Genomic DNA, 13,615 nt, shown 5'->3' on the forward strand with positions numbered 1-13,615 from the left:
CTGATTTTCAATGGCCTTGGCTGAAGCAAGAGCTTACATTTGTCTTTTTAAAAACATACCTATGGTATTTCAAGTCTCCATACCAGTGCTAGTTAATAGTCTTCCAGCTATACCTTTCTGATAATTATGAGCAGTTTCTACCTTAACTTACTTTGGCTGTTGATTTAATGGTCCTTTAGTTTTGGCAACATCATGAGATAGATAAAAAGCATGAGGGATAATACTGGTTTGGATTGTTTTCCTGCATATTGCTTACCGGTATATGCCATGATCTTCTAATGTTGGCTGCCCATTAACGTTGTGAACACTTCTTTTAAAAATTCCATGTGTTGCAGCTATGATGGTCCATTAGAATACAATCCCAAAATCATAGTAGGATAATTATAACTTTATTGTGTGCTTGTTAAGTGCCATCAAGTTATTAGGCGTAACTAAAAATTTGTAAAGAGGCTGTTATCTCAAAAGTTAGTAGTGTACTTGAGATACCTTGAGATACCTATTTTCACAGAGATCACTCATTGGTGTCAAAATTCAAATTGCAGTATCATCTTATAAACACCCAACTGCTTGCTTTGAAACACAGTGAGTCAATGAAAACTGTAAGGATTGTGAGCCTTCAGGAAATTCATTCTCACTTCATTTTCAGAACCCATCAAAGATACTGAAATAACTGAATATGTACAGAAATCTAGTAGTGGATGGCAGATGGTATGAGAGGATGAGGTAGACTATCAGAACTGAGATTCCATGCATTCTTGTGCTGTTATACTGATTGGTGCTTGACTTGGATGGCTAGCTCACTAGCTACAGAAATTACAGAATCATAAGTGATATAGGCACACAGAGACCCGAACCATGGATGAAGGCATGACCTGTTACCTTTCCTACTTAGAGAGGTAAGGCTACAAATGACTTGTGGGAATAGGTTTAAAAATATTTTTCCTGTATCCATGTGCATGAACACTATGTCTGAGACCAACAGTTTACTAATATGAATCAAGGCAGAAAAGGGGCAAGAATAATTGGTGTCATTGTAATCATTATTGATGGAATGATAGTGGCCATTAAGGCAAAACCTGGAATTATCTTCTGAGAAATGGTAGCTGTCTTCAGTAGCTGCTACAGTCTTGCACAGAACAAACACAGTGAGTTATTGTATCTGTGACAGAATAAAACCCATGGTGGCAAATTTCTAATTTATAACTATGAAGCCAGTAATGTGTATTTACTGAGTGATTACACTGCAAAATTAGCCAAACAGTTTTTAAGTACTGATCAATATACTCAGAATCATATTTGCTAGCAGTCATTTAGCTGTGCATTTAGTTTCTTTTATATGAAACCATTCTCTCAGAGGTTTTGCTTTTCACATTTTCTACCAATATGCATTGCACAAATAAAAAATTCAATCGAGATCTCAAAGGAACTGAGAAGTTCTTTATAAACAAATTTAGCATCTTTCATTATTACATGAATTTTTGAATTTTTGAAATGGGAATAGACTAGAAGTGAATTTTAATTTAGTTTAATTTATATTATTGTTAGCCCAATCCAGAGTTGGGAAGGGATGAATTCCCCCAGTGGATACTGACAGGGTTGCCCACCTTGCTAGAGTAAGGGGCACCCCCTCAGGCAGCAACAGCATCCACGTTTCCAGGGGGGTGCTGCAGAGCATCGCAGGGCCCATCTGCCATGGAATTCTGGTGCAGGCCCAGGGGTGCAGCTGACTGCAGTCGGCCTCAAGCCCCTGGATGCCACCACAGCCCACCGTGAATGCAAGTTCTTTTCCTCTATTGGGTTTCCCGAGGGCAGGAGGATTTCACGGTTTTCCTCCTGCCTGTGCTGCCAGGGCATGTTATGGCATGTAAACAAGGATAATCAATTTAGGTGGGGGGGGGGCAAGAACCCCAAATGCACATGTGATGTTGGTTCAACAACATATAGGAAGCCCAATCTAGATGGCTGGGGAAGGCATGGCTGCATTGCTAGAGTAAGGGGCACCCCTTACCAATGGTGATGCATTGCAGCCACGCCTTCCCCAGCCAATTAGATTGGGCTTCCTATATGTTGTTGAACCAACATCACATGTGCATTTGGGGTTCTTGTCCCCCCCCCACCTAAACTGATTATACTTGTTTACATGCCACCACAAAGGCAAATTATTTTTAAAATAGCCACCATATTCTCCTATCATGCAGCTTACTGTGTGGTGTAAAGCCCTCAAGAAGTTAATGAGTGACCTCTTCAGTTTTCTATTGTGTGTTCTATTTAAAGTGGGCTTATGGATATAAGTGTGATCATGTCACAACTGGCACATGGCAACCATAGCAAGGGGTTTTCAAAGTGAGTGAGAAAGAGAGGTGGTTTGCCCTTGTCTTCCTCTGGAAAGATTTCCATGATGGTTTCCCATCCAAGTATCAATACTGCTTAGTTTCCAAGATCTGATGAGATCAGGCTATACCAAGCCACCATTCTTCCTAAAGCAGGCTTTCACAGTGCAAATCACACCTTAGTTTGCCATTACATGAATTAATCTTTAAGAAGCTTCAGGCTTACTTGCATGATCGCTATTCCATCCTTTCCCAGCCTGCCCCAATACAGTCTTGGAATTCTGTCTGGCACACTAGATTTGGGAGGCATGGTTTTGCTCTATTCATTCCTGGAGAAGTAAACTAGGTTGGCTTAAAACACATTTGACTTCAATTAAAAATTTGGAATGTTAGTCTCTTTTATATGTCAGCCTCTGGATAACAGATGGCTTCCTCACAATTCTGAATCTTCCTGGGTAAGCCGACACTAATCCGGGTCATAGTTAAGTAGAAAAGTATAAAATTGTGAAAACGAAACTTGACTTATTGACCTAGAGATTTTAGGGTTGGGGTTTTTTTTACCACATTCAGTTCAGGGCAGGTCGACAAGCTGATTTCTGTTTATTAGGAAGGATCACACCCAGTCCATGCAAACCACACATTTCCTGTACATAATACGTAAAAAAATCCACCCTCACTCTTTTCCAGTTCTTCACATCAGCTATGTGTAGGCTCAGATACAGGTTTCCTAGTCTGCAGAGAAAGACCAATGGTGATGAGCAAAATACTGCATCACACTTTTCACATATCTATTGCTTTCCACACTTCTGGATCTATGCTGATGGAATGTGCAACTTGTCAGTATCCCCAACTATTTGCCCAGCTCATGGGGCTGTGGGCTGTGATGTTAAATAGTTACAAAATGAAAGATTGCATGGCGGTGGTGGTGGTGGTGGTGGTGGTGGTGGTGGTGGTGGTGGTGGTGGTGGTGGTGGTGGTGGTGGAGGAGGAGGCGGCACACACTGACAGAATCACCCCTCTACCAGGGTAAGTGCCCCAGGAGGCCAAATTCACTGGCATGGCTGTGCACTGCTTCCACTGGCAGATTGGACCCTTCCCCTCTGGATTCGGCTCTTAATTATAGTAGAAATTTATATTATTACTTTGTTAATAATAAAGTTGCCTGTGTAGTCTTGCAATAGATGAATATGCATCCTGTTAATTAGTATAGTAGTAACTAGATTTATAAGGAGCTTCCTTCTAAGGAGTCAGACCATTGATCCAGGTAACCTAATACTGTCTAGTCTGTTGGTAGTTCCATGCTGAGGTCTCTGAATCTTTTAACTTTAAGGAGCCAGAAACTGAATCAGGGATCTTCTGTAAATTATATATTATATCAATTGATTATGGTCCTTAGTACACTACATTAGTAAGCATACATCCTTCAGAATATTTTGCAAAGGTTATGCATTATGGCTGTACTCTTCTTGTTTTAATAATCTGTTAACATTTTGTTCTTACTGGGTTTTTAAAAATAATTTTTATTGTATAGTTTGAAATTTCAGTACATTTATACAAAATATGCATTTTTGTTGACATATTCCATACCACACTTTCCCCCCTTTTTTCCCTCCCCCCCTCAATTTTCTTTCCCATTTATTTAAGTAAGCAACAGTAAGTTCATTCTTTGTACTCTCTTCTCCCATATTTCTTCTTTGACTCCAATGTCTTTCATCCAGTCCACAAATTGTGTCCATATCTTCAAAATGTCTCTCTGTTTCCCTTGCCATAAATTATTTCTTGCCACTATTTCAAAAACTGTCCAGTTATATTTGTTCCCATATATACTTTATTCTTACTGTTGAGACTTATAACTTGCTATGACATCATTGCCACTGATTGTGACAGATCCCTTATTTTCTAAGAAAGGTTAGAAATATGTGGCACTCAGGAGGCTTTTTGAAGTACAACTTAAAATGGTTTTATTTGTCTCTTGGGGAGTTGTAAAAGTCAGGTTAGCAAAACTTCATAACAGGGATATGTTTTGTAACAGAGTAACAGAATTGAGGGACTTGAGATGGATTTGTTCAAGTGACATATTGTAATTTCAAATTTGTCAAGGTGGTTCACATACAAGTGTTTAAACCTTTATATTCTACTGAGAGTGATTTCTCTTGGCAGTCACTGGTTATTTCTTAAACTTAAGCTTCATTTACACAGTAGTTTAGTTGGAGTAGCCAGGAACATTAACATACTTCCTCAGTTTCTCCTGTAAACTGGTTTGGGATCACCGCTTTCAACAGAGCTATTTCCCATTAAACTCTTAGGGATCACTCTAGCACAATTTCCTTATATAGTTAGTATATCCTTTCTGATCCAAAACCCAAATGTCTTCCTTTTCACTCCAGAAGAGAATCCTCCACAAGACAGCTTGCAGCTCTCACTGCTGTCTCCAAATTCTGTCTGTTACACCTCATCCAGAGGCCCTCACAGCAGGACCCAGCTCTGTTTTGTCACTGCCCCACCACCTCCAGGAGGGCTTCTCGGCAGAGCAGGGAGGCCTAAAACAAAAAAGCCTCCTTACTGCTGAAGAGCCCTCCATTGAGCATTATGGGCTATAAGCCCAAATCCCTAGCACTGGCATACTGGCGGGCAAATGCAGGGAGGAAGCTGACTAAGATCACCCTCCCCCCTGAAGTCCCCTTGCTTTTTGCACTGGCAAATCTGTGGATGAATGGTGGTTTCCGGGTTGGGTGCTGCAGCACTGTGTGGCACTTAGCCACACAGAAAAGTTAACCTTCCACCAGCATATTTGCCCTTCATGCTGGTGGGGTGAGCACCCACACTGGCACAGGGGTGCCCCAGCTCCAGTGGGAGTTCCCCCCATGAATTGTGTTGCCCCCTTCTTTCTCAGTCAATTGTCTGTTCTTAACTGTCAGAACTCTCCAACTGCCATTCTCAGAATCATGAATACTGCCATTCTCATGTATAGATAGGAATTAAAACAATGATAGTGAATTTTCCAATAACCTTTAACGAAATTGATGCTTCCAGCCAATTTAATAACATTATTTATTCCAGTTATTCTGACTTCTTTGCACAACTGCTTTGTATCTTATTCATATGAAAGGATACAAAATTTAATGGGAAAATTAGCTACTAGTATGGGGATGTGTGTAAAAAGCAGAAAGGAAAACCTCAAGCAGTGTTGCATGCTGATATGAAGAAGATTTTCATACATATAATTGGTGCTTTTATTGCTTTGTTTGCTCAAACTGGTCCAAATTATACTTTCTTTTTGAGAATGTCACAGTAATAATCTGTAGAAAGGAATGGTGCATATTTTCATAGCTCCTAAACAAGCAATGAAATGAAACATAGTTAAGTCAAAAACAAATCATGTCCATGTAATACCTTTTATTAGGACCAGCTACAATAGCATAAAACAGTGCGCAAAATGCTAGACTGTGATAATACAATACAAGAACATACAATCAAAGAATCAAAGTTGTAAAGAAAATCTCCAGTTGTTGAAAGGTTTGGTTGTGGTATTCGACAAAAAAAGTGATAGTGCTGAATAAACAGATCTTCTTTGAAATATCTTGTTTGTGTACAGAAGTCTTATCTATTACTATAATGCTATGACACCGTTTACATACCCAAAGCTCAGTCTTTGGAAGCATACTCTGTTTCAAAATTCATACTAATATAATTCTGTCTGTAACTTCTCAAACTTATATAAAATACCATGTGTTTTTTAAGGCAGTTGTTCTGCATTATACCACAATGAACACACTATTGGTGGGTGTATTTCTGTACCCAGTCTACTACAGTTTTCATTTTGCATGTTATTCCAGAACTCTCTGACAATATTTCAATATTCCAGAACTCTTTGACAATACTCCATTAGGTCCCATTTTAAGTAAAGTTGTTAAAGTATAATAAATCTATAAATGAACTTAAAATTATTTTCTCTCCTCTGCACTTTTTGATCGTTGTCTTGTATTTCAAGCAACCCCATCCAAAACCGGAGGAGGTGGGTTCCAGTGTCAGTGTGGTGCCTCCCTGCCACCTCCAAAAGGGCTTTTTGGTGACTTAGGAAGCAAGGAAAATCCTTAAAACCTTCCCTCTGCTGAAAACCCCCCTAGGACATATACCACAGAAAGTGTGGTATAAATCTGAGGGCCAGTGTGCTGTACTACCAGTCCTCAATCAGGGAGGAAGCTGACTAAAATTGGCTTCACCCTGGGTATGCCCTGGCCCGTCCCCTCCCATGCTAGCATTTGAGTGGGGTGCCAGTGCAAACTCGCCACAGCCCAGACTTCTGGGTTCTGTGACAGAGGATCTGTGGGACAGCTGGCTGCCGGGGCATCTCCTTGTCTGCCAGGGTTAGGGTCCTGGGAAAGGCAAATGCACTGACACCACTCCCATAAGTCCCCCCCCCCCCCGGATGGGGCTGGACAAATGACAGAACAGCTATAAAAATATGGAGATCAGTGTGCAAACTTCCTTCTTCAGATCTCTTACTATGTTACAAAATGTTTAAGAAAACAGTGGGAAAGAAAAAGGTGTCTGTCAGTGAGCAAGCATATTGGCATGGATGTCTTTGGACCCTCAGATGCAAACAACTTTTGTAAAGAAGTTTGAATTCCAGACAACTTTCTAGGTCCATTTAATAATGCAGTGTCTTTTGAAAAAATGGCCTTGAGCAGGGCTTTCCCTTCCATAGATTTATGTGCAGTTCTAAGATGATTAAATGCTGATTGTCATGTCATTCCCTTGAGATTTTTGTTTCACACCCAACACATCACTGTCTTTGTGCATTTATTACAGTGTGAGCACATGACTGAATAATTGGAAATCTTATCTATCTATTGTCCAATGAAAACTGACAAGAAGGAGCTCATTGGTTTTGATAATGCCTCTGTTTTCTGAGCTGCTGGCATTTTATGAGACATGTTAGCCTTGATAAAAAAGAAGAAATGACATGAAATAAAGGTGATGGTCATTACTTCTAACAATTTTTCCAGAGCAGGGTTAGTTGTTCTGAGTACAACTGTGTCATGTTATTTTATCTAGGTAACCATGTTCATAATGTAGGGCAGAAAGAAAGGGAGATCACACGTGAGAGATATGGAAATATTCTTGATGAGTATCAAGTAGCATCAATGGAATAAGCTCTTTAATATATTTATATTCAGATAAACAACCTTATTACATGAGAGTTTTCTCATTGCTCTCAGGAGATGAAAAAATATACAATTTAGATTTCAGATGGCCTGGGCATACTGTAGTCAATGTACTAATAGCAGTGTGGTTTGAATCCAGTCAATCAGTCAAATACACTGTTCTTTTCTGCCTGATATTAAGCAACACCATAGTTTCAAAATGTTTTATTTTAACTACAACTACAAACAAAACTAAGCAGTTGAAGTACAATGCACTAGTAATGTCAACTTTGTGAGAAGAAAAACACACTTTCACATGATTGGATGCTTTGGGTTTTCCAGGCCTTGTGGCTGTGGTCTCAGTTTCTCTCCTTTCACCCTGCATCTGTGGCTGTCATCTTCAGAGGCATTTCATGGTAAGATGTGTTTCTCTCTGTGGTAAGTATGGAGAAGCACATCTTACCATGACATGTGAGTAACATGTAGTGTTACAAACTGACAAAAAATCAGTTTGTCCACCCCTCCCCACCCTATTGTGTTGTCCTCACTTAGCCCAACTCATTTTTATTATTGGAAGTTGACTGGGGGGGAAAGCTCTTCAAACAAGTAAACACGGAACCTCAGGAGGAGGACATGGCATGGTTTATGCATTCCATTTTTGTTTTAAAAATTGCCCCACTCCACTTCAAATATGGATGGATGTGTGCTTAAAAACAGATCTCTCTCTCCCCACCCCCAAATCATGTACAGCTAGGCTATATTTTGTCCTTAAGTAAATCAGTGAGACAAATGTGTGCTTTGCTGGGGCAATGAAATTGAAAAAAATATTTTCCCCAGGAGAAATTACATATAACTGCAAGAAACGGGTGCAAAAAAGACCTTTTATTTCCCTGGTGTTCAGAAGGTGCATTAAAAATGGGCATTGTGTTTTTCATTCCAGTGTTCTGAGCCCCAAAAGCTGTTTAACATTGCAAATGAACTTCTTCATACTGAAGAGGCTTATGTTAAAAGACTTCATCTTCTAGATCAGGTAAGTGTGTCTCTACTGCATTCTGCCTTTTTAACACTTTCATTTCCTGCCTTATTCCCAAAGTCTCATTTTTATCACTAGAGGCAATAGCCTTTCAGACCAAATTCCACCATATTGTTGTTGCTGTCTTATCCAGAATTACCGCCTTTGTCAAAAATTATCAACTTCGCCCAATCCACTTCACCATAGCGACTTGCATTATTTTTTGTAATTGCATCCTTTCTACATTAGTGGATTATATGACTGGTGCAAGCTAAGGACTCCTGCTGCAGTGGCCATGATATACTCAGCCATCATTGAATGAATGAGTCTTCAGTGGTTCGCTGAAGTCCCACAATTGCCAAGAATGTGGGTCTTTTCAAGAGCAGCACAGTGCAAGTGGTTTCTAAAAGTCATTCATGCCATATAGTGAACACATAAGAGAATATCTTTCCTTTCCTTTTGTCTTTCTGAAGTGGGGTTACAAATTCACATTTTTATTCCATCCCAAAATTACAAGATTCCTTCCCAGTTCCTAACCCTAACCCCTAAACCTAACCCTATACACCCTGGGGAATATGCACATTTTCTGGCAGAAACTTCCACCTATTTTTATCCAGAGTGTTTGAAATGATGATGAGTTTACCACATTCCAGTTGATTAAGAATTGGAATTATGAGCATAATTGGAAAATGGCTTTTTAAAAAACCCTAGTGCGTTTTTAAAGAGTTCTAAATTTACTCATAATATTAGTTATTGTTAACTATTATTGTTATATTGCAGCAATGAAACTTTAAATACAATTGGCACATTTCCTGTAGATTAAATGTTTACATCAAAAATGGACAAGTGGTTTCAGGATGTCTTTATTAATCTGGAATCTTAACTAGACATCTAGTTTCTGCACTAGATGTCTTCATTTTGAGTTGATTGTCTGAGTAGAAGGAATGGAAGTTATTTTGGGACAATTGACTTCCTCCTTCCTTCCTCAGGACTTTCCTGAGGTCAATTCGTCTAGTTGCTGATTCAGATGTCTTTTGTCCCTTAAAGTGTATTGTGCAATGCCTACTGTGGAAGTAGGAAAAATTGATCCATACTGTATAGAATTTTTTTCCTTGGCAGAAATCAATTTTTTATCTAGCAGAACATTATTTAGGAAAGGTGCTCACACATATCTAGAGACCATCACCTTTCATTTTGATTTATTGTGAGATGCATCATCTCTATGAAATAGTGGGTACTTTTTTATAACTAGATAGAACATTAATTGCAAAGTATCATGTTACTTAATTTGACTGTGGTATCCTTTGAACAAATTAATCTTAAGAAAATATTAAAGTGCATCTTGGGAAAATATTTTAAAAAATAAAGATTCTGAAATATCAACCTGCTAGGTTTGTATAAAAAATTTTTTTTTACCTTGAGGATTTTTTTTGTGCAGGTTTTTTGCACTAAATTGTATGAAGCAGGAATTCCACCTGAAGTGGTAACAGGCATCTTTTCAAATATTTCTTCCATTTATCGTTTCCATGAACAATTTCTTCTGCCTGAACTCAAAACAAGGATTACAGATGAATGGTAAGTAAACTATCTCTTTTAAGCATACTCTAGCAATTGTCATGTCCAGTTCTGTAGTATGACAGATGTGCTCTTAATTGCACGGGATATATCTGCATCTTTCTGGCACAGGTATTAATGCTGGCACGTTTGATTTTTGCCAGTTTCTCAAGGATTTTTGCCAGTTTCTCTGAACCAGTGGCACTTCTGGGACAGTGAAAGCTTTATTCTTTTCTTCTCTGTCTGTGAAAAGAGGCTGGGACCAGTTACTAGTAGGGAAGCAGTGTGTTTCCTATTGTCTTCAATACTGGGCAGTTTTCTTTTATGTCTGCAAACACAGACATTCCCTTGCCAATGAAATTAGTGGTGAAGCTTCTATTACCCATTGTTGCATGCACTGCTTTGGATTTAAACCATGGTGGTTTCCATATGGGGACAGACTTGTATGTTTTCCCTGTTGTTGGTGTGACTGCCAGTACAGAACAGCAGCAACATGAATTCCAAGGTGAGGTTTCCTTGCAGTTTCCCTGCTTTAATTTGCCACCAGTGGCCATCTTCCCTTCCTTTTTCCACTGGGGCTTTTGTAACGCTATACCAATGTGTGCAATAGGTTGTCTGAATCTCGGCTTCCTTTTTTTAAAAAGCAAGTCTGTAGGTCCCTTCTTTGAGGTGGTTTGCCTTTCCCCTTATATCTTTGCAACAGAAGGGGCTACACTTTTTTAAAAAATGGAAGCTGGGAATTCAAAGAACCAGGCCGATTATGCACAAGGTATCCACTGTGCAACAGGGGCGAATGTCCGCTGTTGCAAAATTTCTTGTATGGATGTATTTCCTCAAGCCCCACATTCACTTTCCATTATCTCCGTGGTGACACCACTTCTAGTATGACTTTTAATTTTTTTACAGCCAGTGTGGACAGATTTGCCAGTGAGTATAGCTTTGCCCTGGACACCTTCCCTCTGTACACAGCCAACCTACCTAGCTCCACCCTTCCCACTCCCTCATATTACATCCACACCTTCCTCCCCCTCCCATGCTGCCAGCTCCTTCCTGCTTCTCTAAATGTTAATATCAAGATGTTGATACCTCAATATAATAATAACAGAGAGTTGGCTTTTGCTAGGAATAGTTTCTTTTTGATTCCACCACATCTCCCCTACTCCCACCCTCCTTGATGATTGGGAGGGCTTTTTAAAACTTTATTTCAAATAAGCCTCTCTTTTAAAACAAGCCTCTGTCTTCTCCTACAGCAGGAAGAGAGAGGGGGGGGGGAAGGAGGGGGATCTAGCATATGGTACCCATCTTCAGCAGCTGGTGGTCCATGAAATTTATTCACTTTTGTTCTGCAGGAATACTAACCCACGGTTAGGAGATATCCTTCAAAAACTTGCTCCATTTCTGAAGATGTATGGAGAATATGTAAAGAATTTTGACAGAGCAATGGACATGGTGAATACATGGTTACAGAGATCCTCTCAATTTAAAGAAGTTGTTCAAAATATTCAGGTACAAAGATTCAAAAATCTTGCAGTTCATAGTCAATTGACATTACACTCAAGGAGATAATGAAACCAGAAAATGATCCCATCTTGTTTGTTCTTATACAATATTCCCATGAAGCATAGAATGTATAGTGACAAATGTTCTAAAACACTTCACTGTTTTAATAATTTAACTTCACTGGTATCGTTTAATGTTGCTACATCTTTTTATGCTGATCTTCAGAAACTGATTGTACTTGTTATCCTCCCCCCACCAGTCACACTGGAATCTGTACCTCTAAGGAGATGTTGATCACAATTAAATGTTGCAATTTGGATTGTTATTAAATAGCTTAGCAGAGAGGACCCCAACCTTTTTGTAAGTGTAGGTGCTTTTTGAATTCTAGCAGTGTCATGGGGACAGCCACAAAATGGCTGCCTTAAAATAGCTGCTGCAGGGAGGGAGGCAGCCACAAAATGGCTGCTGCGGCTTAGCTTCATTTACACAGTGAAGATCCTTATGTTGTGTTGGCAGCTGCTGCCAAACAAGCATTTTAAAAAAATCTACAGTCAATCCAATCTCCAACAGCTAATCAGAAGCCTTACTGGCAAAAACCCTACCTGGTCCTGATCACTTTTTAATGACATTTGGGGGGCAGTAGGAAGATGTAGGTGGGCACCATGGCACCCACAGATACTAGGTTGGGAACCCCTCACTTAGTGAACTGTATTAATGTCCAAATTGCATTCAAACAAAGCTGATTTACAACTTCATTTCACCTGATCAGGTATGTCACAAAATCGGAGTGCCTTAATCCTGGGTTAAGCCCCAGATTTCCATTGCAGTCTCTGTACTTTGGTAGCAGATAATGAATTTCCTGGGAAAAAAAACATTCTTCTGAATGTTGCTCTTACTGTGCATATAATAATTTTAAAATGAGGCATTTGTGAATGAATGATTTTCTTGTGATTTATTGTTTCTCTTTAAGATTCCACTCAGGAGTCATACATTTTTGTGATGTAAATGCTTATAGCACTAGTAATGAGTAGCACTAATGAGTATTCATTGAGGTTTTAACAATATATTGGAAAATGGATGATGAATAGTGACTGTTGATTAACTTGTTATACAAATTTCTTAGCCTGTAGGCCAGGCCAGGTGTCAGTTAAGGTGGCAAAACCTCTTTATGCTTTTCTGAAAGGTATATGTGTTTGTATTACATATTGATGTGTTATTCCCTTCTGATTGACAGCTTATTTATTTTTATTCATTTACACTTACGTCCCCACTCGGCCTCTGCGCTCTGTAGAGGCCAATCTACTGGTGGTCCCTGGCTCCTCTATGATGCGGCGAGCTCCACCTAGGCCAGTGCCTTTAGTGCCTTGGCCCCTGCCTGGTGGAACTCGTTACCATTGTCTATTAGGGCCCTGCGGGACCTTGAGCAATTCCGCATGGCCTGTAAAATGGAATTATTTTGCCGGGTTATGGGAGTGGGGAATAGCCGCTGAAGTGAGCGCCATCCCCTGCATTCCAATCTGTGTCTTAAATATGATACTGTTCTTGTACAAGCCTCGCGATAGTTACTGGAATGTTTTCTCACCATCTGATTTTTGTATATTAATTTATTATTTATGGTTTATGTCAATTGTAATTGGTTTTAGCTGGTAATGTTTTAATATGTGTACCGCCCACCAGAACCCTTTGGGGGTGGGCGGTATATTAAATCCAGTTAATTAATTAATTAATACACTATTTATAGTTTGTCGTTCTCACTAGAACTCAAGGCAGATTACACAGAGTGGGTCAATATAATCAACATGATGTGACATTCAGTAAACAATGAAATAGGATTTGGGTTGCAGAATCAACCAGAAGTCTAGAAAACAGAACTGAAGCAAAGCTTCAGTATTAACATGAAACATTAGATGACACATGAACTCTCTTCTCCAACAGTAATCCGATTTTGGTGAAATGTCAGTTTGAATGCAGCCCTATAGAATATTCTGCTTGATTCTATTCCTTATTTGTTGAACTTTTAACTATGGAATGATCTCATCAATGATTTTTGATTTAAAAATTCATTACTGAAG

At 39.3% G+C, this 13,615-nt stretch overlaps 1 protein-coding gene across 2 annotated transcripts in view; it reads left to right on the forward strand.

Annotated features, from left to right (window-relative positions):
- Positions 1-13,615, forward strand: part of FGD3 (FYVE, RhoGEF and PH domain containing 3) — a 117,123-nt gene that overhangs the window by 74,272 nt on the left and 29,236 nt on the right. For both annotated transcript variants that reach the window (XM_048490646.1, XM_048490647.1), the window contains exons 5-7: positions 8,418-8,507; positions 9,928-10,064; positions 11,393-11,549. In XM_048490646.1, the coding sequence (XP_048346603.1) occupies positions 8,418-8,507; positions 9,928-10,064; positions 11,393-11,549 (384 nt within the window). The remainder of the gene's footprint in view (positions 1-8,417; positions 8,508-9,927; positions 10,065-11,392; positions 11,550-13,615) is intronic.

This window comes from Sphaerodactylus townsendi, linkage group LG03, assembly GCF_021028975.2.
Source record: "Sphaerodactylus townsendi isolate TG3544 linkage group LG03, MPM_Stown_v2.3, whole genome shotgun sequence".
NCBI lineage: Eukaryota > Metazoa > Chordata > Lepidosauria > Squamata > Sphaerodactylidae > Sphaerodactylus > Sphaerodactylus townsendi.